Below are 22,077 nucleotides of genomic sequence, written 5' to 3' on the forward strand. Positions count from 1 at the left end.
GGGTATAGAGTGTAAGAGCAGGGATGGAGACCAGCCCCACACCCAATCCCTTTCTGCCTCATGAAAGGAGGCATAATCACTAAGGCTTCTCTGCCCTTCTTTTAAGTGCCAGTCACCATTTGGAGTTTTTATTTTCTCTTTAATTTTCATGTATTATCCATATGCTTAGACTCATGGGAATTTTTTTTTTTTTTTTTTTACACGTTTGATTTTTTTTTTTTTTAAATTTATTTATTTATTTATGATAGTCACAGAGAGAGAGAGAGGCAGAGACACAGGCAGAGGGAGAAGCAGGCTCCATGCACCGGGAGCCCGACGTGGGATTCGATCCCGGGTCTCCAGGATTGCGCCCTGGGCCAAAGGCAGGCGCCAAACCGCTGCGCCACCCAGGGATCCCTCATGGGAATTTTGGCTGAGAGTATCAAATACTCTGGCAGTGAACCTTCAGACACCATAGCTTATGCTAATACCAACCTCATTCAGAATGCTCAAGAGCCCTGTTTGTGTATTATCTAAAAATTAGTGTGCACTATGGGTGTAGGCACTGAAAGAGTTTCAGGCTTGGAAAGGGAAAAGTACAACTGTATGGATTAGTCACTATACTTTGTATTTCACAAGTAAGGTTTATTTTTACAAGACCTATTTCCTGTAGTTTTAACCAACGCTCGAAATGTTTCTTTATCAAAGAGTGTTCAGAATCAAATTGTAAAAAGAAGTGTCCATCATGACTTTCACTTATTGATCCTTCATAGTTCGTGCCAGTTGCCCAGAATAGTCACAGATTATGATCCAAACATATGGTGTAAAATATTTTTTCAAGTTGTACTTTCTTCAAAAATCATTTTTGAAAGTTTTCCTACATGAGAGTAGAGGGACTTTGTGAAAATTAGGGTTTTTATTTTATTTTTTATTTATTTTTTATTTTTTAAAGATTTTATTTATTTATTCATAGAGATGCAGAGAGAGAGAGAGAGGCAGAGACACAGGCAGAGGGAGAAGCAGGCTCCATGCAGAGACCCTGACGTGGGACTCGATCCAAGGTCTCCAGGATCACGCCCTGGGCTGTAGGCGGCACTAAACCGCTGCACCACCAGGGCTGCCCAAAATTAGGGTTTTTAAACAGTACATTAACTGAATTGTTAGCTCACCTTGCTGCTGGACTCTGCTCCCTGGGTTGAATCTCAGTGTGGTCTAGTTAAAGTTTCTGGCTGTAGACATGGCCTGGATCAGCCATCTTGAAGAAGCATAGTTTGTGCTAGGGTGTGAGGGGAGGTAGACCAGCCAGTGCAAATCCATTACTTTTGGGTAGGGCTGACAAAATTTAGATTCAGAGCCTAACTTTTTGTTAGGTAGAGTACATTATCCATAGGAAAAGTTTTTTGTTTGCTTTTACTAAACTGAATAGGAATTAAAGCTACTCGCTGAGAGTTCAGGTTGTTATTCTCATCCTTAGGATAGAAATTTTGCTATCTGGAAAATTTTAAAGGATAAGAGACCAGCACTTAGTTTTTTCGTGTGTCTCTTACATTGCAAAAGGAAAACCTCCAGTTGTGATGCCAGTATAGTATTAGGATGGGACAAAAGATAGACTTATCTCTGCTCTTTTCTTTTCATGTTTAGGATAGCAACTAGCATGTAACTGTCCACTCCATTAAATATTTATGGAACAAGGAAAAGGAACCTCTGATGTGAATTGCACCTCTGGTTCTTCCCTCCCTGATCCTATATTTACCTGACTCCACTACTATCTGGATCTTGAGGTTCCTAGCTGCTGTTTCAGCCCCAGGAAAGAAGGGCAAGATGTGCACAGGTTGCCTATAGCTTTCCCCTTGACAAACAGTGAATGTTGCACTCACTTCCACGGTGAGTGATGAGTGGGAGTGGTTATGCCTTGCTTTTTCTTTGACTCCCTACACCAAGTAGAAGCTCTTCTCTGGAGCCAGGAGAGCAGAGGCAGGTGGAGGTTGACTTGAGCAGTCTTCACATCTGCTAATGCCAGGGGGCAGATCCCCATCTGCAGTTGAGCAAGTGACATTTGTGTTTTCCACAAGCTTTGCTTCTGTAGGAAAGCCGAGGAAAAGCATCTGCTCCTACGCAGCTTCTTTGTGATTTCCTAGCACTGTTCCTTACCACCCTTCTTCCATTTCCTCACCCTTGTACCCTAGAGATCTACAAAAGGAAAGTTTTCTGCCACCTTGAAGCTATTTAAAAAGTTCCCAAACAATTTTAGTAGAGCCTTGAAACCAAAATCTGTAAACTCAAGTACTCTGAGGCCCACGGGAAGAATGGGGCAGGTTCCATGTAAGATGGGAGAGAGGAGTGAGAGCTGTGTCTTACTGGAAGAGCAAGTGCCTGGCTTTGCTAAAGACATTCCAATAAAACAAGCATATAGAACACTGTATCAAACAAAACAACAGCCATGGGCTGAGTTTGCCACAGAAGTGCCAGTTTGTGAGCTATGGTACATCTTCACCTCCTAACATGGAGTAGAACTCAAGCCCTTCAACATATGTTAAGAATAAAATTTCTACTCAAGAATTGGACTGGGTCTTAATAAACATAGATCTGATTGAACTCAGTTTTACATTTTGTGACACATAAGAGGAGAGAGAGGGAGTGGGATTTGATAACACACAACAGTGTTTTGATTACTATTACATATTTAAAGTAGATAAGGTAAATTTGATAATGAAACATTATTTTAATGAAGTAATTCTGCTGGTTCTCCCAAACCTTTGGTGACTTGGTCTCTTTAGCTAGGTAAGTTTAGTAAGAGCAGAAAACTGGCAATAGAAATTTGAATCAGTAACTTTTCTTAGGTATTCTTATATTACAATTCAGTAAGAACTGAGCAGTTAACTCTGTGAACAGCAGTGAACTGAATGCTGTGGAATAGTATTCTAGAATTGTCAACTAGGGCATTGTCATTGCTGATGTCATCGCAGACCCGAGCCAGGACTTACTTATTTAGAGAGTCTCATCTCGGGGCCTTATTTTTGTCATAAAAGATTATTGGAACAAAAAGCTGTGCAAAGAATGGTAGTTTTAATTAATCAGAGGTTCAATTTATAGCACTGTGAAAGTTGCCGTTTGCATTATAGCCATTCATTGTGTTATTTTTTTAAGCCTTTCATCACTCAGGTGTTCATGACTGAATACCTTCAAGTCAAATGTTGTCTGTTTTGAGTTCATACGTTTGCCTGAGCAGAAATTAGTTCTTTTGCATCATCACAATTTAATACTCAAACAGTATTTAAATTGTTTAAACAAATATACAGTCGAATAAAGCAGAGCAAGGCTTGTCATTAATCAAATGCGTATACCTCCAGGTTGGCCACATTCGTGCGGAGCGTGACATTCTAGTGGAGGCAGACAGTTTGTGGGTTGTGAAAATGTTCTATAGTTTTCAGGATAAGCTAAACCTCTACCTAATCATGGAGTTCCTGCCTGGAGGTAATTACTTGACGATGAAAGGTCATTTTTCCTTTTTGTTCTGTGGTTTCTCTCTCACGTCAATTAACCCTCCTTTCTACTTTTAATCGTGCTCACAAAGTTGCTTTCTATATCTTTTTTAGGTCTGTAAAGGAGGTCAGTAACCTGTCTTGTGCTGGGGTGCCTTTCTACAATTCTTAGTGCCATAAAAGTAACCTCATTCATTCTCATGATTTCAGATGGACATTTCTTTCTTTTCTTTTTCTTTTTCAATATAGGAATACAATAGGGACTCTGCTTGCTCTCCTGTCAATGGGAATCATGTATAATCAGTACCCAAGTGACCAAATTGAAGCTATTACTTTTTTTGCTTCAGCTTTTTTGTTCTTTTTCTGTAACTTCTATTAATGAATGAATCTCTCATTACATTATATTAGTAGTCAGAATCAATTTCTCATATTTGAGATTTCAAGTTTTATATAACCCAGCATGTGTATCTCCTAAGACTGCTCCAAAGTAAACCCATAACAGAACATACCATCTGTTCTGGGGAAGACAGTCTGTTTGCCAGTGAGCTGATGAGCTGTGAGCAAACTCTGGTGGCCAAAAAAGAAAACTTTTTTTTCTCTTTGGTTCTATAGCAAAGCAAAATGCAACTGTAGTATAATATTTTGATCCTGTGAGAACCTTTAATTAGATCTAGGGTCATCAATTTTTAATGAACAATTAAAGAAAGGAGTCTATGTAGTAGAATGAGGAAAAACTTTTGAACATTTAGAAGCCAGTTCTTAAATAGGAATAAAACCCAGCTCAGCCACCAGCCCCTTGACACATGTCTCCTCAAGCCTTTAAGTACACCATCTTCCATAGCTTCTCATGTCTCCTGGACCCTGCCCTTTGCACTTGGTGAAGCTGGCCTGCAGAGCCATAGACCATCTGACTTGAGCTCTCTGATCATCTGGGCAAACTTGCACAGGTGAGGCCATTGGCTATTCTCCTGGGCCACAGCACTAAGGTCACATAGCTACCCTAAAGCTAGCCTGAGTGCACCATGTCTCTGGTGTGCCTCCAGATTGAATAGGTAGCTGCCAGGAGTGATTAGGGAATCCTGGCTTTCAAGTCTTGGGTCAAAAAAGAGAGCATTTTAATAAGTGGTTTAATTTTTTGCCTGAGCATAAAATATCCACTCTTCCAAGAACACATGAAATTCCCCCAAAGTTATAAATGAAATTCACAAAGTGGCATGATGCTGTATTAAAATCAGAGGTTTCTTTCTCTTTTCCTTTTTTCTGACCATAAATGGCTTTATGTGGAATCTAAACTGAATCTTTCCTGTTTCTCTTAGCTTTAAACTACTTATACATATTTTTTCTTTGCTTTGCTTTTTGTCTAACCATTGAGTTAGGATCAGAATTTTTTTTTTCCATTTTATGTTGCTGATATTAAGCAGAGATAATTAAATTTTGACTTTGCAGAAAACTAGGGAGTTTACCTTTTATCTGATAGAATACTGATACTGTGTCATAAAAGTTGCATAAAGCCTATCGGTGTATATTTAACTACCTATAATAAAACTCTGGAGAAGAAACTCCACTGATCTCAGGAGGTGTTCACTTTGCACTTTGGGGAGGCAGCCATTACATAGCTCAGTACATAGCATTTTCAGTTCCTTTTTACCTTTTGTTGACTTAAACTCTGCTACCTAAATCACACCTTTTTATGTTCAAGTGTTTTGTGAGTAGAGACTGGAGACCTTATTTTCAGCTTTCTCATATATTTAGTTTTTGTTTGGCATTTCGACCTCTCTCTATAATAGTGGCAGTACTGCCTGTGTGGAAATGCCATTTGGTTCTAGGTTATAGAGAAGTTGGCAGGCAAAATGAAAAGTGAAGTAATTTTTTCCCACTCCAAAAATTTACTGTAAGCAAATTGTGTGTGAGCGTGTGTGTGTGTGTGTGTGTGTGTGTGTGTGTGTGTGAGAGAGAGAGAGAGAGAGCGCGAGAGAGAAAGGGATTTCCTTTTTCTCTCTAAATTACAATGTAAATCAGTGCTCAGTGGTCAGCATCAGGTTAGGTTAAAAACATTTTTCTCTCCGTGGCTGTGAATTTTACTTTTAAGTCTAAGTCTTAGAGACTGTTTACCATTTCCACCCATATTGGCAGTGTGGGGTCAGTTTCTGGAACACAAAAGAGGCTTGTTTATTACTGCCTTATGTAGGCTGATAGGGAAGACCAATCTGGAAACTGGCGCTTACTTATGTATTGTGTGTGTGTGTGTGTGTGTATGTGTGTGTGTGTGTGTGTGTGTGTGTGTGTGTGTGGTGTCTTATATCTTCTTGTTTGCAGGGGACATGATGACCCTATTAATGAAAAAAGATACCCTGACAGAAGAGGAGACTCAATTTTATATAGCAGAAACAGTATTAGCCATAGACTCCATTCACCAACTTGGATTCATCCACAGAGACATCAAGCCAGACAACCTTCTCCTGGACAGCAAGGTACTGTGGTAGGGGAGAAGCATGCCTGGGGAGAAGCATGCCTGATGTGTGTTTCCTCATCTGAGGAGTCTCTGCTTTCACAACTGTACCATTTATAATCACAGTAAGGAAGCTGGGCACTGCCTTTTGGGGTGGGGGTGGGTGGGCAGTAAGCTTGCTGTTACTTCCTTTCTCTGAAATGCATATGATTCTATAATTTGATTGAATATTCTTTTTAAAAGTAAAGGACATTTTCAAAAATGATTAAGAGGAAAATTGACTTAGAAGCTTATTTTATGATAAAGCCAAAGATAGTCATCTTTTCCTAGCATATAATTAACTATTCAAATGCATCACCTATTGGGAACCCCTCTGTTGGCAAACCTTATTAGTTGATGAACCAGCTAAGAACCAGGAAGTAAGACAAACAAAAACAACAAAGTCTCTCCCAAAGTTCAGGTTCCAGATCTTTTGTCCTCTGTGTAAAGAAGAGTCCTGCTCAACCTCTGTACTGCTGTGTTTGTAATTTTCTTCAGACATGCAAATGAGTTCAGTCGCTTGGTTCTTAAACTCATAGCAAATGAGAAGAGAATCGCTGTGCTGCTAGATTGCTGGCTGCTCCTTGGCACGTCTCCCCACTGTCCAGAACTCATGTATTTATAAAGTGGATATATTGTTCCAGAGAAGCTCCAAAATCTTTTCCAGCTGTAAAATTTTAGGATGTTTTGTTCTATTACACAGTTGTCTGGACTGAACTTTTAAGTAGAACAGTGAATGTGATTCTTATATTTTTCTTTTTTGCCATTTTTTAAAAGTTTTATTTATTTAAGTAATCTCTACACCCAGTATGGGGCTTGAACTCATGACTCCAAGATCAAGAGTCACATGCTCCACTGACTCAGCCAGCCAGGTGCCCCTCTTCCTGTCTTTTGATAATTTTCTTGGGATCTTTGAAAAACTTGAACTTTTGGTATACTTTCTTTAAAAAACTTTTATCTTAAAAAAAAAAAAAAACTTTTATCTTTCTATTTCAAAATGGCAGGAGATTTACCAAATAATTTCTTCTGGTTAGTAGCTTTTTTCCTTCTCATAAGAATATATACATAGTAGAAAATTTGGACAGTACCAAGAGTTATAAAGAAGAAAAATACCTATAATCTGATCATTCAAAGATAATTACTGTTTTGGTAAAATAGCCTCAGTATCTTTTCTGTCTGTGTCTATAATTTATATACAGTTAATATCCTAAAAGTACTTTAAAAATATTAATGTATATAAATTATTCTTTAAGATTTTATTGATTTATTTGAGAGAGAGAGTATGAGCAGGGAAAGGGGCAGAGGGAGAAGCAGGCTCCTCATTGATCAGAGAGCCTGATGAGGGGCTGAATCCCAGTACCCTAGGACCCTGGGATCATGACTGGAGCTGAAGGTGGATGCTTAACTGACAGCCACCCAGGCACCCCTCAAATTTTTCTTCTATGTCATTATGTTCAGATATATTTTTAATAGAGTATTGGCCCTACTTTCTGTGGTTGGATTCAGATGCCCTGGTCCTGTATCCAAATGAATTAGTGCAGGCTTAGTTGAACCCTGTAGTCTGTGTTGAGGTCCAGCAAGCATATTGAAGGGCAAGACATTGGGGCTTCAATATAACTGAGGAGTGAGGAACCCTTGTAGGTGCACATTTGCTCTCTACAAGATGCTAGCCCAAACTTGTAGAAAAATGTTCTCACGAACAAGCTCATTTAGGTGTTCAGCCATACAGATTCTAGAAGTGAAACTGGATGTTTTGAGTTCCTGCTGCATACTTAAAAAAGCTACAAAATTCCCTGAAATTAGGCTTGATTAGCATCTGCTCCAGTACTGTTTTTTTCCATTCCTGTCTTAGAGGTATCTAGGTAAAATGTAGTTTTGAGAACTATAAATTAAACTCTGGCCCTTGACTTGTACAACATATTATTTGCAGATCTCAAACAAGTGGTACCAAGTTAGCAAGCTCAAGGCTGTCTTCGTTTGGCAGTTTACGTTATTGTGCATGCATACACATGTATGCAACACACACAAGGCCAAACCTAAGGGGATTTCTTCAAAATAAAACTTGACCCACCTGGCAGGGTTTCTGTAGCCTCCTTGTATCCTGAGAAGTTTGTATGTTAAAGTATGTCTGAAGGAAGGTGGTGGAAAGACCACAGATGTTGAAATCACTGGGGCTTAACCCTTGCCGTGCCACTTCTAATTGTACGACCTTGAGCAGTGTGTAGATCCCAGCACATCAGGATTCCCTCCCGTAATTTTGGCTTTATTTCCTTACCTACTTGAAATTTCACTACTGCAAGGACACCTACCTCTTTCTCAGGACTGGTTATGTGCACTAGGTAAGGAGCTTTATGTGCATTAATTCTCATCATTCCTACCAGGAAGATACCATTATTTCCATTTTCCAGATGAGATCAGGGGGTTTCGAGAGGGTAGGTAATCCTGGTCTGGGGAGAAGGAACATGGATTGATTTCTGGCTTTGGTTCTCCCATTTCATCAGTAAGCCATTTAACAAGTCTGAGTCAGTGAAGTGCGGCTTAAGAGTTATAAATGAGATGATACATTTAAAGCATGAGGCCTGGCTCAGAGGAGGTGTGAGTGTTCCTTGAAGAGAATGATAAATCATAAGTGTCTACTTATGATTAAAATATAGTATAGCAACATTTGTCAGGAACTATGTAATAACATTCATTCTCTGTCTTTGGAATAATTTATCCCTTGGACTGTAGCCTAATGAAACAATTCAAGAGTAAAAGTTACATGAACAAAGACTTGTTCATTTATTCATTATTATTATTTTTTTAAATAATTTTTTAAATTTATTTATGATAGTCACAGAGAGAGAGAGAGAGAGGCAGAGACACAGGCAGAGGGAGAAACAGGCTCCATGCCCTGGGAGCCCGACGTGGGATTCGATCCCGGGTCTCCAGGATCGCGCCCTGGGCCAAAGGCAGGCGCCAAACCGCTGCGCCACCCAGGGATCCCCATGTATTCATTATTTAACAATCATTTGTTGAAACCATCCTCTGTACCTCTATCACAGCGGTGCTTATAATCTACATCACATGAGAGTGAGAATTAGAAACAGATATTTTGAAGAGCCAGAAAATATAACGTCTGTTCCACATCTGAGAATGTTCATCTTCCATTACCTTATTTCTTCCCCACAGGGCCATGTGAAGCTTTCTGACTTCGGCCTTTGCACAGGACTGAAGAAAGCACATAGGACAGAATTTTATAGGAATCTGAACCACAGCCTCCCCAGTGATTTCAGTAAGTGTCAGTAGTGGTGTTAGCCTTTGTATCCCTTCCCTGGGCCTAGAAGAGCTGTTCCCCAGATAACCAAAGTATGCAGGACAGATTAGGAGATTCTCACAACCTGAGTCTAGAGAATGAAAGTATCTTCCCAGGTGTGCCTGTGGTTTTTATTGTATAGAGAGGCAAGATGAGTGCTGCCGGATATATTAAGGCGGATGTTGGAAAGAGCCTTCTTTGGACCTCTACTGAGAAGTGGGGGATGTATCTGGGTCAGGCAAGCAGTAGAGGAAAAAGTCCTGGGACCAGCTCTGGATGAGATTTATCCTAGGTGCTTCTTTCTGTCATGGCAGAAAGAAATTGATCTTTGTAAGTGTTATTTTCACTCCAGCACCGTTAAACTATTAAAACTAGGCAGTACAATTACAGTTCATCCTGGAGAAGGTTATGCCAAAAATGTATTCTAAATTCAGAAGTCTTTGAATACATGCTAATTATTACTCTTGGAAACTTGGTGGTAATTTTGAGAAATTATGAGTATCTTAGGTCTACTTTGGGACCTTCGCTTCTGATGAAACTGTATTCCCTGTAATTCTGATGAAGGCCTGTATCCTCTATGGCCGCATGACCCATGTGACTGTGTGATTCTTCGAGCTAATGCTTCAGTGACTTTGATTTGGGTTTATAGACTTGCTGGGAGGTGTGTTAGATCTAGAGTTACTGATGTACAAGCTGGAAAAGCAAGACCGAAGTCTCATGTGGCTTGAATCAGAGCCTGAAAAAATATTAAACATACCTGTCTGAACTTTGACTAGAACTTGTTCTCTCTACTTTTAGCTTTCCAGAACATGAATTCCAAAAGGAAAGCAGAAACCTGGAAAAGAAATAGACGTCAGCTAGTAAGTAATATCTGTGGCTTCCTAAATTGCTGCAAACTGAGTATGAGTAAATTTTAAAAAGAGGCACAGAAATTTGCATCCAATAAGTGTTGACAGCATATCTATTCCTTGCTTTTAAGATTACCTTGACAGAACACTATCGTGTTGCCAGTGGCACCAAAGGTAGTATTTTGATGAAGGGAAGATAATTTTAGGTTGTTTTGGTTGTGACATTTTTAGTGGGGGACCTCATCCTGACCTTTTACAAGACAACCCCATTCCTTCCTATTCAATCTGTTCTCTTTTTTTATGGTGTTGTAAAGGGGTTATTTTTGAATTGGAGGTCTCTCAAAATGAAAGTAAGTTACAGATACCTACCCAGAGCTTTAAGGCCGCGGTTCTCAGACTTTTAAAATTTTGATTCACTTAGGCAAGTGAAGACTATTCAGTTCACCTGCCCCACCCTTTCCTACTTTGTGGTAGAAAAGAGAACTTAGTAATAAAAATTGGAGAGAAATTTAAAGAAAGTGCTTATAACTTACTATATAAATAAATATATACACAAAATTATGGGCTACAAGCTTAAAAATAAGTAACATTATTGCATTTACCTTGATGATATGTTGGAAGTGATTTTAAATATACAAAGTCACCAGTGAAATATTGCTGTCTAGGCAAACTTTTATTCTCATTCATTGGTTTATATCTGAAGTATAATCTTGTGTTCAAATGTCTAGTTATTGACCAGAGATAATAGAAGTGTGTATCACCACATACTTAGACTTTGCTAGAAGCCCATAGCGAATGGAATAAATGATCGTAAAGCTAAACTAACAGTTGATCATAGAAAGCAAAAATAGCAGCTGTGGAAAATGATGACTAACTTGGAATGATGGTCATGCACGTGTATCCTCTAGAAATGGTGGCACTTCTGCTTGTTGGTTGGTGTATACAGTAGTAACTTGGCGGGTTTGCCAAATACTTATTTGGGTCAGCCTTCTTAGTAAAATACTGAATTAGAGTTCTCTGTAGTATTTAGTAAGTCACTGGTAAGTAGTTGTCCGTCCTAGTGAAAATGGATGCCTGTAGGGTTGTTTGAAGAAAGCATCAAAAGAAAGGCTTGCATTTTTTGAGGCCCATTGGTGGGCCACATCAGTCACATCATGATCTCCTTTCCTTAGGAACTCTGATGCTCTTTAAGTGTCTGAATCTTGTATGTGGTTGAAAAACTGTTTACATAGCTTGTGGAGGGTTAGGAAATGTCAGGAACAAATTTGGTCAGATGCTTCTATTATGTCTCTCCATAGAGTAGTAGATCTTAACCTTGGCTGCACATCAGAATCACCTGGGGGACTTTAGAACCTATTGATGGCTGGGTCCTACTCCCAGAGATAGATTGAGTTGTATTGGGGTATATAATCTGGGTATCTGGTTTTTTGAGAGGACTCTTGGTGATTTTACTGTGCAGTGAAGGTTGAGATCCTCCACTGAAGAGACTGTTTCTCAATAGCTTCTGCATTATTGGGAAACTGATATTTACCTGTGTTTTGGAAACTAATGAAAGGTAAAAAAATCTTCTGATTTTTAAATTAAAAAAAAAAAGATTTTATTTATTCATTCATGAGAGACACAGAGAGAGAGAGAGGCAGAGACACAGGCAGAAGGAGAAGCAGGCCCCATGCAGGGAGCCCGACGTGGGACTCGAGCCCGGGTCTCCAGGATCACACCCTGGGCCAAAGGCGGCGCTAAACTTTACGCTGAGCCACCCGGGCTGCCCCTACACTTTTTTAAAAGTAAGCCAAGAGTTAACCTTTGGCTACAGTGCTAATATATTTACTTTTGTTTTTTAAAGTGATTTCTATGCCCAGTATGGGGCTCAAACTCACAGCCCCAAGATTAAGAGTTGCATGCTCTACCGACTGAGCCAGTCATTTCTGGTTTTGTAATAGAAATTTCTTTAACAAAAAAAAAAGAATTTTTTTAAACAAATAAGATATACTTAATATTCAGTTTTGGTGGAATAAATCTAGTTTCTAAGTGGAAGGGTTTCTGTAGTTTCTTAACCTTTATAATTAGAATGAAAATACTTCTCAGGGAGACCACAGTCCATGTATCAGACTTTAAAGCTTTAAAAACAACAAGTGGCATTTATATTAGTTAATACATGTATTTAAAAGAAAACAGTATACAATTCTATCTGGAACAAATGAATTCCTACTTTATAGTATACATAACAATAAGTTGTAGATGGAAAATAAAACTTTAAAATTTTAGAGGAAAGTATAGGGTGGTATGCTCATGATCTTGGAGTAAGGAAGGATTTTAAAAAATCCTTTAATTTTAAAGGAAAATTTAACTTCTTGTTAAGATACAAGAAGTACGGATCATAAAGGAAAACTTGATTTTACTTTAAAGACAGAACCCTTCAGTATATTGAAAGACATAAACAAATGAAAAAATAAGCCACATGGTCCCACTATTTTGGGATTATGTTACAATTCACATGCATACCCTGCAACCCAGGGAGTCTACCAGTATTCATATGGTCTGGAGAAATTTGCACTTGTGAAGCAGGAGCCATATATAAGAATGTTTATTGCATTTTTTAATAGCAAGAAACTGGAAATAACCCCGTGTCAGAACCCCATTGACAGGAAAGTGGTTACATTTTGGGATAGAATATTTTACAGCAGTGAAAATGAATGAATTATAGCTACATGTGACATCATGGATCAATTTTAGGAGCAAAACATGGAGAAGAAAAATCAAACAGCAGAAGACTGATGTAGTGTGATACCATTTTTACAAAGCCCCAGAATAAAACCAAGATCTCATTTAGAGGCAGATGTGGGGCAAAATTAAATTTCTTTTTAAAAGCAGAGGAATGATAACAAAATTGAACCATAGGGGTTAGGAGAGGTAAGAGGACGGAAGGGACAGGAGTACATGTTTAGTTCTAATGACATTGGTAATAATTCACTTCTTCAGTTGAACTCGTGGTTATTCATTTTTATTGTGCTTCATAATTTGATAATTACACACTTTTTGGTATGTAACAAATATTACATCACTTAAAGGTCATAATAAAAATGATAATCCTCACACTGGGATAAGTTATTTCCAATATGTAAAACTATAAAGAATTAATGTCCTGGATTCATAGAGAATTCCTACGAACCAATTAAAAAAAAAAAAAAGATAATGCAACTGAAAAACGAGTGGGCAAAGGATCTAAATGGGAATTCAGAGAAAAAAAGACCTGAATGGCTTATTAGTAAATGAATATATACTCAACCTTACTAGAAATAAAGGAAATACAAATTAAAACATCCCATTTCATATTCATCAGATTGGCAAAAATTTAAAAGAGTCTGTCAGAGCCAAGTGTTGGTGAGATCTGGAACATCAGGAACTCCTCCCCCCTGGGGGTGTTGCAATAGGTAATAACCACTTTGGAGGACAGTTGGAAGATGTCTAGTTAAATTAGAAGATGTTTGTAATGCAAGACCCAGTGATACTCCTCCTTTAGAGAAATTCTTGCTCTAGTGCCCAGGAGGTGTCACAGGAATGTTTATTCGGGTGTTGTCATAGTGAAAAACATTGGAAGCAACAGAAGAATGGATAAAAAAAACCACTGTGACATTTGTATAACAGAATACATTTGCAGTAGTGAAATGGGTGAATCAGAGCTACATGAATAAATCTTAAAATCATAATGTTAAGTTAAAACAAATTGTAGCGTTGTAGACTAATGAAGTGCCAAAGGAAACCCTTTATTAAAAGTTGAAATATTCAGGAGATAATATTATATTATTTATGCAAATATGCATATAAGCATGGCACAGCAACTTCAGAGTGGTTTTGACTTCAGTAGGGGAGGAGGGAAGGGCTATCTGGTTTTAATCGTTTCTATAGTTTTATGTCTTTTAAAAAAACAATTGATCTGAGACAAATATGGCAGATTATTAACTTCTCTTTAATATGGGCAGTAGGTGTTGTGTGTTGTGTTGTCTGTTGTTTTTTTCTGTATCTTTGCAGTATTCCATAATATTTTCAAAAGACAACACATGTTATTTTCTATCTTAGAAGTTCTGTAATGTCAAAAGCACTTAGATTAGAGCCTTCTATGTGGTAAATCCTCAAATGCTGAGCACACTGGAAGGCTTTGAGTGCACATCCCCCTAGTATCATAGTCCTCATTATGAGAGTAGATTACTTGAGTTTAGAAAATATTCCCGTAAGAACTATTTACATAAATGAATATGTTTGGTAAATGGACATAAATCTCTAATCTGTAGGATACGACTACCTTGTAATAATAAAGCTTCCCTTTATTTAGGTTTTATCAAATTAAGGAATATTTAGGGTAGAAAGAGGGATGATTTAGACAAGGTATTTCATTTTCAAACTGGCCTCTGCCACTTAACTAGTTCTCAGCCTATGAACAAAGCTGTTTTGGGCATCAGATTTTTTTTTTTTTATCTGCTAATAAAGTCCTTTGCTGACTTGTGCCAGGACTACATAGGCTCAGAAGCATGTAAGAAATATGGAGCCTCGCACTCACTGGGTGCTCAGTCAGTCACAGTGCTGGTTGTTGAGATGGGTACCTTTGTCCTGATTGACCATGGGCTTTGGGTGTATTTAGGAAGGGTCTCTTGCCTTGCTGACAAAGCTTTATTGTTCATTTTGCAAGTGCTCTGGCAAATCAGAATTGCCATTGGGCTACTGGGGCCATCCATTCTGCTTGGTTAGTTTGTGGGTCCCCGTAGGTGGTGCTTGAAACTTTCTGTCTCTAGAACAGAACTCTGAGCACCGTGCTGGCTGTGGCCCCCCCTCCCTGATGTATGGTACATGTTTCAGGCCTTCTCCACAGTAGGCACTCCTGACTACATTGCTCCTGAGGTGTTCATGCAGACCGGGTACAACAAGCTCTGTGATTGGTGGTCGCTTGGGGTGATCATGTATGAGATGCTCATCGGTAAGTTGCATGCTTTCAGAGGACATTTTGGTGCAACCAGAAGAGAGTCCCGTATTGATAATAGATGATTTCAGTTGAGGGTGGTCTAAGCACTTTTCTCCTCGTGTCTTTCAGTGTGAATTTTCCTAAGCAGAAAGCTCTTGGCCATCAAAGAGCCAACTATGTTCTCTGGCCTCCTGCATCCTGTGGTTGCTTTGCTGATCATTTATCCTGTTCTTCCCCTATTTCATCCTCTCCTTCTAGCAGCTCTTTCAGTCACTTAAATATTCATTATATGCAGAGAGCTTTAATTGGGCATTGCCTCACATACTCTTCACTTCTTTGCTGTCCCCTTCCTCTCTCTAAGCCTTCAAAGCATGGACCCCTCTGATCTCTCTCCCTCTCCCTCTAATTTGGATAATGTGTCTGTGTATTTAGAGGACACTCCAGGGGTGGGTGGCCATATTCCCGAGAGCACTAGGAGAGTAAATATGTCCATGGCAGTACCGAGTGCATGAGTCTCTGGATGACTAGAATGGTTTCTGGCTGTGTTGTCTTCTGGAACATCGGGTGGATGCCTGTGGAAGCGCATGAGATCTGTGTGGAGGGCGTGTGGAGTAATGTGGTATGAGAGTACTTATCCCCTTATCTGTAGTTCTCAAAAAGAGGCATGGTAGTCACCTTTAAAACCTAGGCTTTTTTCTTATTCAGCTTGTTTGGCACTTTACTCATATAGGGATACTCCTGGAACAGAGCCATTTTTCAATGATGTTGTTTCATCTTTTCATTTCTTCTTTGGGCGTGGTGATTTCCACCCATGCAACGCTATGTATGTCCTCCTTTCTTTTCCCGGCTTCAGCTGTTAGCTGCTTCTCTTGTGGTACCAGAAGCACAAATTCACTTTGGGCTTAGAAGTTTGGGGGGAAATAAAAAATCAGTTTAGATGTTTTCTGGAATGAGTGGAAGTCCTGTGCATGTCATGGAGGGTTAAAGATAAAATCATATTAAGGAGAGTACTCTCAGATTCAAAGTTCTGGGGAGTAAAAGCTCCGAAGTGCCTCTCTTATTACAGGGTATCCACCTTTCTGTTCTGAGACCCCCCAAGAGACCTATAAGAAGGTGATGAACTGGAAAGAAACTCTGACTTTTCCTCCAGAAGTTCCTATCTCTGAGAAAGCCAAGGACCTTATTTTGAGGTATTAGAGAACATCTCCCCCGCCTTTCACCCAGGTTTTTTGACATGCCAAAATTCATTTTTTTTTTTAACTTAAATTATTACCTGGATCTGCCCCCTGCTGTCTCCCATTCCTCTGTTTAGGAAAGAGGGGGGGATGTTATTCCATATCTTCTTCTAAAGAGACTACTTGAGGTTTGCTGAAAGGCCTCTGTCTTTTCCAGATTCTGCTCTGAGTGGGAACATAGAATTGGAGCCCCTGGAGTTGAGGAAATCAAAAGTAATTCTTTTTTTGAAGGCGTTGACTGGGAACATATCAGGTATATCCACATAAAGGCTTTCAGGATTATTTCCGAAAGGGTGTAATTTGCTTACCACTAATATAGAGGCCCCAGTATTTGGCAAGCCAGGTAAGGGAAGAGGGCTTCGGAGACAGTGAGCGTCCTTTCTTGATTTTCATTCTTGGCGGGGCTCAGGAGTCAGGGCTTGCTGTCGGCCATGTGCCCGGGGACATGGGGAAGCCAGCAGTTATTTCCAAAGTGAAGGGACATTTGAGTTCCGTGGTGAAGACAGCACTTTAAGCGTGTTGCCCTTGCTCTTACCTAGAACACACCAACCTCTGTAGCGTCGGCCACCGGAGCCGGGGTAGGAAGGAAGGACCTGGCCCCGGTGTGGGCTGCGGGGTGTGGCCAGCGCGCCGCCTCTTGCCCCCGGCCCAGCGCTGCTTCCTCGGCATTCGGCGGTTCCCAAACAAGGTGGGGACGTTGTCCTCTCCTCATAATTGTGTTCTGTTTTGCACTCTCATAAGTTTTACCTTTACCTCCTTTTTGCCACATTTTTAGCCCTCTCCTTGTTAACACCTGTGGTGGAAGGTGAGAGCCCCGCGCGAGAGGGCGCCTGGAGGTTTAGTTCCCCTTTTAACAACTGGGCAGGCCACAAGGGCAGTGCGTTAACCTCGGATTTGACTTTCTCCTCATGGGTTTTGTCTTTCTTCCCAGCTCTGGATAATTGTTAGTTATATTCTCTCATTTGGATGTGGCCAAGTGGCATGGTTGCTTGGTGTCAGAAGCTCTTCAGAGAAAGGAAATGCTGCCTGCCAGTGGGGTGGTCTTCCCGTGTCAGGCCAGGGTTCTTTTTGGAGAAAAAATTAGCTGTGAGCCATGTGAGTACTAACTATAGTAATTGTTGGCATGTCTGTTCTTGGCAGAGAGAGACCTGCTGCAATATCTATTGAAATCAAAAGCATTGATGATACCTCAAACTTCGATGAATTTCCAGAATCTGATATTCTTAAGCCAACAGGTAACATCGCCAACACTGCCTCCTGCTGCATTATAGGCCCATTACTTCCTGCCAGTTTAAGGGTTGTATTCACAGGTCAGCTAGAGGAACTTTAGTTCTTTGGGTTCTTTGTAAGTATTTTTCTAGTGCTAACGCTGGGTAGCAGTGACACCTTGTTGAATGGAGAATGAATACAAACTCCCATGGTCTCTTTCCTTATTTATTAATTTATTTTTTTAAGATCTTTAAAATTGATTTTAGAGAGTGAGCATGAGTGGGGGGAGGGGCAGGGGGAGAAGGAGAGAGAGGATCTCTAGCAGACTCTCCATTGGCTCTCGTGACCCTGAGATCATCACCTGAGCCAAAATCAAGAGCCCGGCGCTTAACCAACTGAGCCACCCGAATGCCCCACGGACTCCCAGTGTTTACCTGCTAAATGGAGTGGGTAAATCACAAAGGTTTGTTCTTTTGTTTTATTTATTAAAGGTTAGGTAACCTGAAATGACAGAAATGGGAAAATGGAACTTTTAAAATATTTGTGACAAATGGGAGATTCAAAGACCATAGACACGCAAATGTAGAAAATTTGCAGGGTGAAAAGCAGTTTTTCCCAAATACAAACTGTGCTATCTTCTTCAGAATGTCCTGTCCTCAGTACTGAGCAGTCCATCGGGGTAAGGCAGTGAATCAACTCTCACATCTATTTCTTTCCCAGTAGCTACAAGTAATCACCCTGAGACTGACTACAAGAACAAAGACTGGGTCTTCATCAATTACACATACAAGCGCTTTGAGGGCCTGACGGCTCGGGGGGCAATACCTTCCTACATGAAAGCAGCTAAATAGCGTCCTCGAAATAGAATCCTAAATGGAGCAGAGCTCTTTGTACAGTGTTACGGTTTTCCTCTTACACATTCTTTGAAAAGAGTTTCCAAGAAGTTTATGGAACCCGCCAGTATGTCATGGTAAACTCTCCTGAAATGTGACAGTAAGTGGATTCGCTTCCATAAAGCATTGGAAACCTGCAGAACAAAGACAACCATTTCTACTACGTCGGCCATAAACATCTGTACCACTTCTTCAGAAGCCTCATGAGCCAATTTGATAGAGTTCTTAAAAAACTCGTTTTCCTAAGTTCATCAGAATGAAGGAGAAAAAAAAAACAGCCATCATCAAACATTATTAAGATTGTAACATACACTTAACTGAGTATCAGCCAATTTCTGTGACAGACCTGCTTTCTGCCAATCCCACCAAGTATTTCTTTTTCCTTTACAGCTAAAAGTTCCATAGTACTAAGGAAATAAAGCAATAATGAAAGCCTCAGCAGCCAGCGTTCTGGCTGAAGGAAATGATCCACCATCCTCTGAGCAGGTGGTGAGGGTAGTGTCTCCCATACCTCGGCCTCTGGTGAGTGGCTCCTCACAGCCTCCATTCATGGTGCACTTTATTTATGGTACTAGGATAAAGACCCTGAGTCCACTGATTTATCTCCTGCCCATCTAAAACACTCATGCTGCTTTTCTGAGTGTTGGTGGGGGATCCTAGCGTGATCCATCGTCGCTCTCAGAAGACCCAGAAGCTACTGGGCTTTGCCAAGAAGTCCCAGATCATGTGGAAAACCCTTACTGTCCCTTCATGGCTGGATCAAAAAATCCTTAAGATGGATGTTGTCGCGGACCAGCAGTAGCCACAAGTGCTGTCAGCAGGAACTCGGTTTGTTCCTGGGAACACAGCAGGGAGAGTCCAGGCAGAGGCAGGAGGCCTGGAACCCTCTTGGCCAAGGTGCTGTTCCTGCTCGGTCTCCAGAACCTCCTCCGAAGTGAAGGAGCCAGCCCAGTAGAAGGCGAAAGCTGGCCTACAGGGCCCTGTAAAGCTCACTCCTCCTCAGTCCTTGGTGCAACTGTGTTTGGTGTCTCTCTCTCTCTCTGATATTTGTATTTGTCCTCTCCAATTTAAGTAACCATTTTGCCTTGGAATCATGATTACTGATTTTTCCTTTGCAGATGCCTTCCAGGGCAGGGCAGGGGGGGGTGCTTCTCTCCAACTTAAAGGGCAGCCTGCTGCTCAGGCTGACCAGTCCTCTCTGCTGTGGCACTCTCCCAAGAGACCCTCTGAATTTTAGCACAAAGTGCCTTTTCTTTCACACCTGCCACCACCTTAAGAGGAATTTTGTGGCATCAGAAAAATGTGGAGGTTCCATACTAATGCATTAAGATTTTTGATAATTCTGAAAGCATCATTTGCACCTCTGTGGTAATTTTGCCTATGGCAAAGTGTCATGGCCAAGCGACAACAGGGAGTCCGCTCTCTGCCAGACTTGAGGTTAAGATCGACTTGAAAGGAAAGTATGTCCTGGCTTAGCCATTCTGAAAAGAAAAATGGGATATCAGAGTTACAGTAGTAAATGAAACTGCTTTGAGTTTCAACGTCTTAGAGGAAGGAAAAAGAGAATAATAGGGAAGCATTAACTTTGGTTGAAGGTAATGTTTGCCCTTTAATCTTTCACTCATGGTCTGCTAGTGAAAAGGAAGTAAATGAGATTCTTTTGTGTAACTTTGTCATTTCGTTGTATTACCAAATAGCTGAGGTTTTGATCCCGAGGTGTTTTGCAAGTATGTTTGGTAAGCACGGTAAAGAGAAGTTAGCAGGAGTGGTGATAGTCTGTGTGGGGACTGGCAGGGGATGATTTGTTTTAGGGGAAGATGCCCATATTTTAAACTTCTGAATAAACTGTGTGAAACGGTGTGAATCTGATGTGTTTCAAAGCCAGCGTGGTTCATAACTGAAAGGGGCAGAGTGCTGTGGCTTCTTTTAGCCCGTTTATCTGCAGACCATTGGAACTATTCATCACCATGTTTAAGTAAAGTGCTCTTCTGTCTCAGGGAGGCTGGGGCCTGCTTTTTTGTTCCCCGAGGATGAGCCTTCTGAGTTGGTTTGTATAAAGAGACCATCTTCTGTTGGCCCCATGCATGCATTCTTTCTGCCTGGTTCAGGGCTGCGGGGCAGTGGGGCCTCCCCCTGCAGCAAGGCCAAGGGGACACCTGCTGACAAAAGTCCTGTTAGTTGTTGGACTTCCGTACAGCTGTTTACCCGCCTGGGGTCGACCAGGACCCTCACAGGCTCCTGGGATGGGACTTTGGCAGAGCCTTTTGGGCCCTTTGGGTCCACCTGCTGGGGCCCCACATCAGCCCCTTCTCTGGGCTAGGGAAAGGAGCCTCAAAAAGAGGAAAGAAGAGCAAAGGCCATCCCGGGTCAGAACTGCAGGCAGAAGGAAGCTGAATGCAGCCAGAATGGCTGTTGTCTTTGCAAAACTTAGAGTTTCAAGAAACATGTTGGGAGCCGCTGGTTCAGCCTTGGTCCTCTTCACGGATAGTACTGCCCCCTGCTCTCTTAGGGGGAGTCAGGAAATAGGACTTGGACCGTACTGCATACTGAAGTGAAACAATGCTGATGTCATTCAGCCTCCTCTTGATTTGGGGCTACATCAGGATTTTCTTCGGTGCCTGTTTCTTTTTCTTTTTAAATTTTTTTCAAAGTAGGCTCCACACCCAACACAGGGCTTGAACTACCGACTCTGAGGTCATGCATCCCATGCTCTACCGGCTGAGCCAGCCACGTACCCCCCCCCCCCCCCCGTACATTTCTTTTTAGAATTACTTTGAAAAGCTATGAATGAGTTCCTTCAGGATTAATATTCAGGCTCTGGATAGCAGGCTGCAATGTCAAAGCTCATGTATATGGCATAATAGGAATCCTCTGCCATCAACTGTTAATGCTTTTTCTCTGAATTGGTTCCTTGGCAGGTGTGTTTGGGTTTCACTCTTTCCTGGGGCTCTGTGTGGAACCCTACATGGTATTTTTTTCTTGAATTCAAAAAGGATTCAGTGAATGGTATTTCCCTTTCCTAGCTAGCATATATTTCCCTGGAATGATCTACAAAAGCCAGCACTGACTTGAAAACCACCTCCATGATGCTTTTCAGGCGTACTTTCAGGGAAGAGCATCTTGCCTAAATCACATGAAGCACCCATCATATACAGAGCACAGTACTGGGCACCCTGGGACGCACCCGGGAGCCCCCTGTGGTCCTGAACTGCAGAGCTGTTGGAGAGTTCCCACCAAGTGGCCTAAGGGCACGCGGCACCAGCTGTGAAGTCCTGGCGGAGCAGTGTGATAGCTGACCTGGAGCTGTTGGGGGACCTGGTGGTGTTGGGGAGCTGAGGGAAGCTTCCCGAGGGGTTTCTTTTAAGATGTATTTATTCCGGATAAGTTTCTTAATAGCAGTGACTTGGCAGAGGCGTGGAGCTGTTACTTCCTCATTTCCCTGCTCCCACTTCACCTCATCTGACTTCCGTCCCTAGTGTGAAACGTATTCATTATCCCAGGTATAAAACCTACTAGTTTTTGTTTTTATATTCATTTCTCTGGTCATGGATGTCCTGTCATAGCCTTTGGCTTCCGTTCAGTCCTCATTAAGATTTATTTATTAAGGGTTGGGGGGAGGAGGAGGGAGGCTGAGGGAGAAGCAGACTCCCCACGGAGCAGAGAGCCCGCCTTGGGGCTCCATCCCAGGACCTTG

General features: G+C 41.1%; 1 protein-coding gene across 3 annotated transcripts in view; it reads left to right on the forward strand.

Annotated features, from left to right (window-relative positions):
* Positions 1-20,247, forward strand: part of STK38 (serine/threonine kinase 38) — a 44,126-nt gene extending 23,879 nt beyond the window's left edge. For 2 of the 3 annotated variants that reach the window (XM_041744952.1, XM_041744946.1), the window contains exons 6-14: positions 3,330-3,453; positions 5,778-5,932; positions 9,121-9,223; positions 10,043-10,104; positions 14,944-15,061; positions 16,113-16,236; positions 16,439-16,534; positions 17,422-17,516; positions 18,211-20,247. In XM_041744952.1, coding sequence (XP_041600886.1) covers positions 3,330-3,453; positions 5,778-5,932; positions 9,121-9,223; positions 10,043-10,104; positions 14,944-15,061; positions 16,113-16,236; positions 16,439-16,534; positions 17,422-17,516; positions 18,211-18,341 — 1,008 coding nt within the window. In that variant the 3' untranslated portion in view covers positions 18,342-20,247. The remainder of the gene's footprint in view (positions 1-3,329; positions 3,454-5,777; positions 5,933-9,120; positions 9,224-10,042; positions 10,105-14,943; positions 15,062-16,112; positions 16,237-16,438; positions 16,535-17,421; positions 17,517-18,210) is intronic. The other variant, XM_041744962.1, reaches the window with a different exon arrangement.
* The last annotated feature ends 1,830 nt before the right edge of the window (positions 20,248-22,077 follow it).

Source organism: Vulpes lagopus, chromosome 1 (genome assembly GCF_018345385.1).
Source record: "Vulpes lagopus strain Blue_001 chromosome 1, ASM1834538v1, whole genome shotgun sequence".
NCBI classification, from domain to species: Eukaryota; Metazoa; Chordata; class Mammalia; order Carnivora; family Canidae; genus Vulpes; species Vulpes lagopus.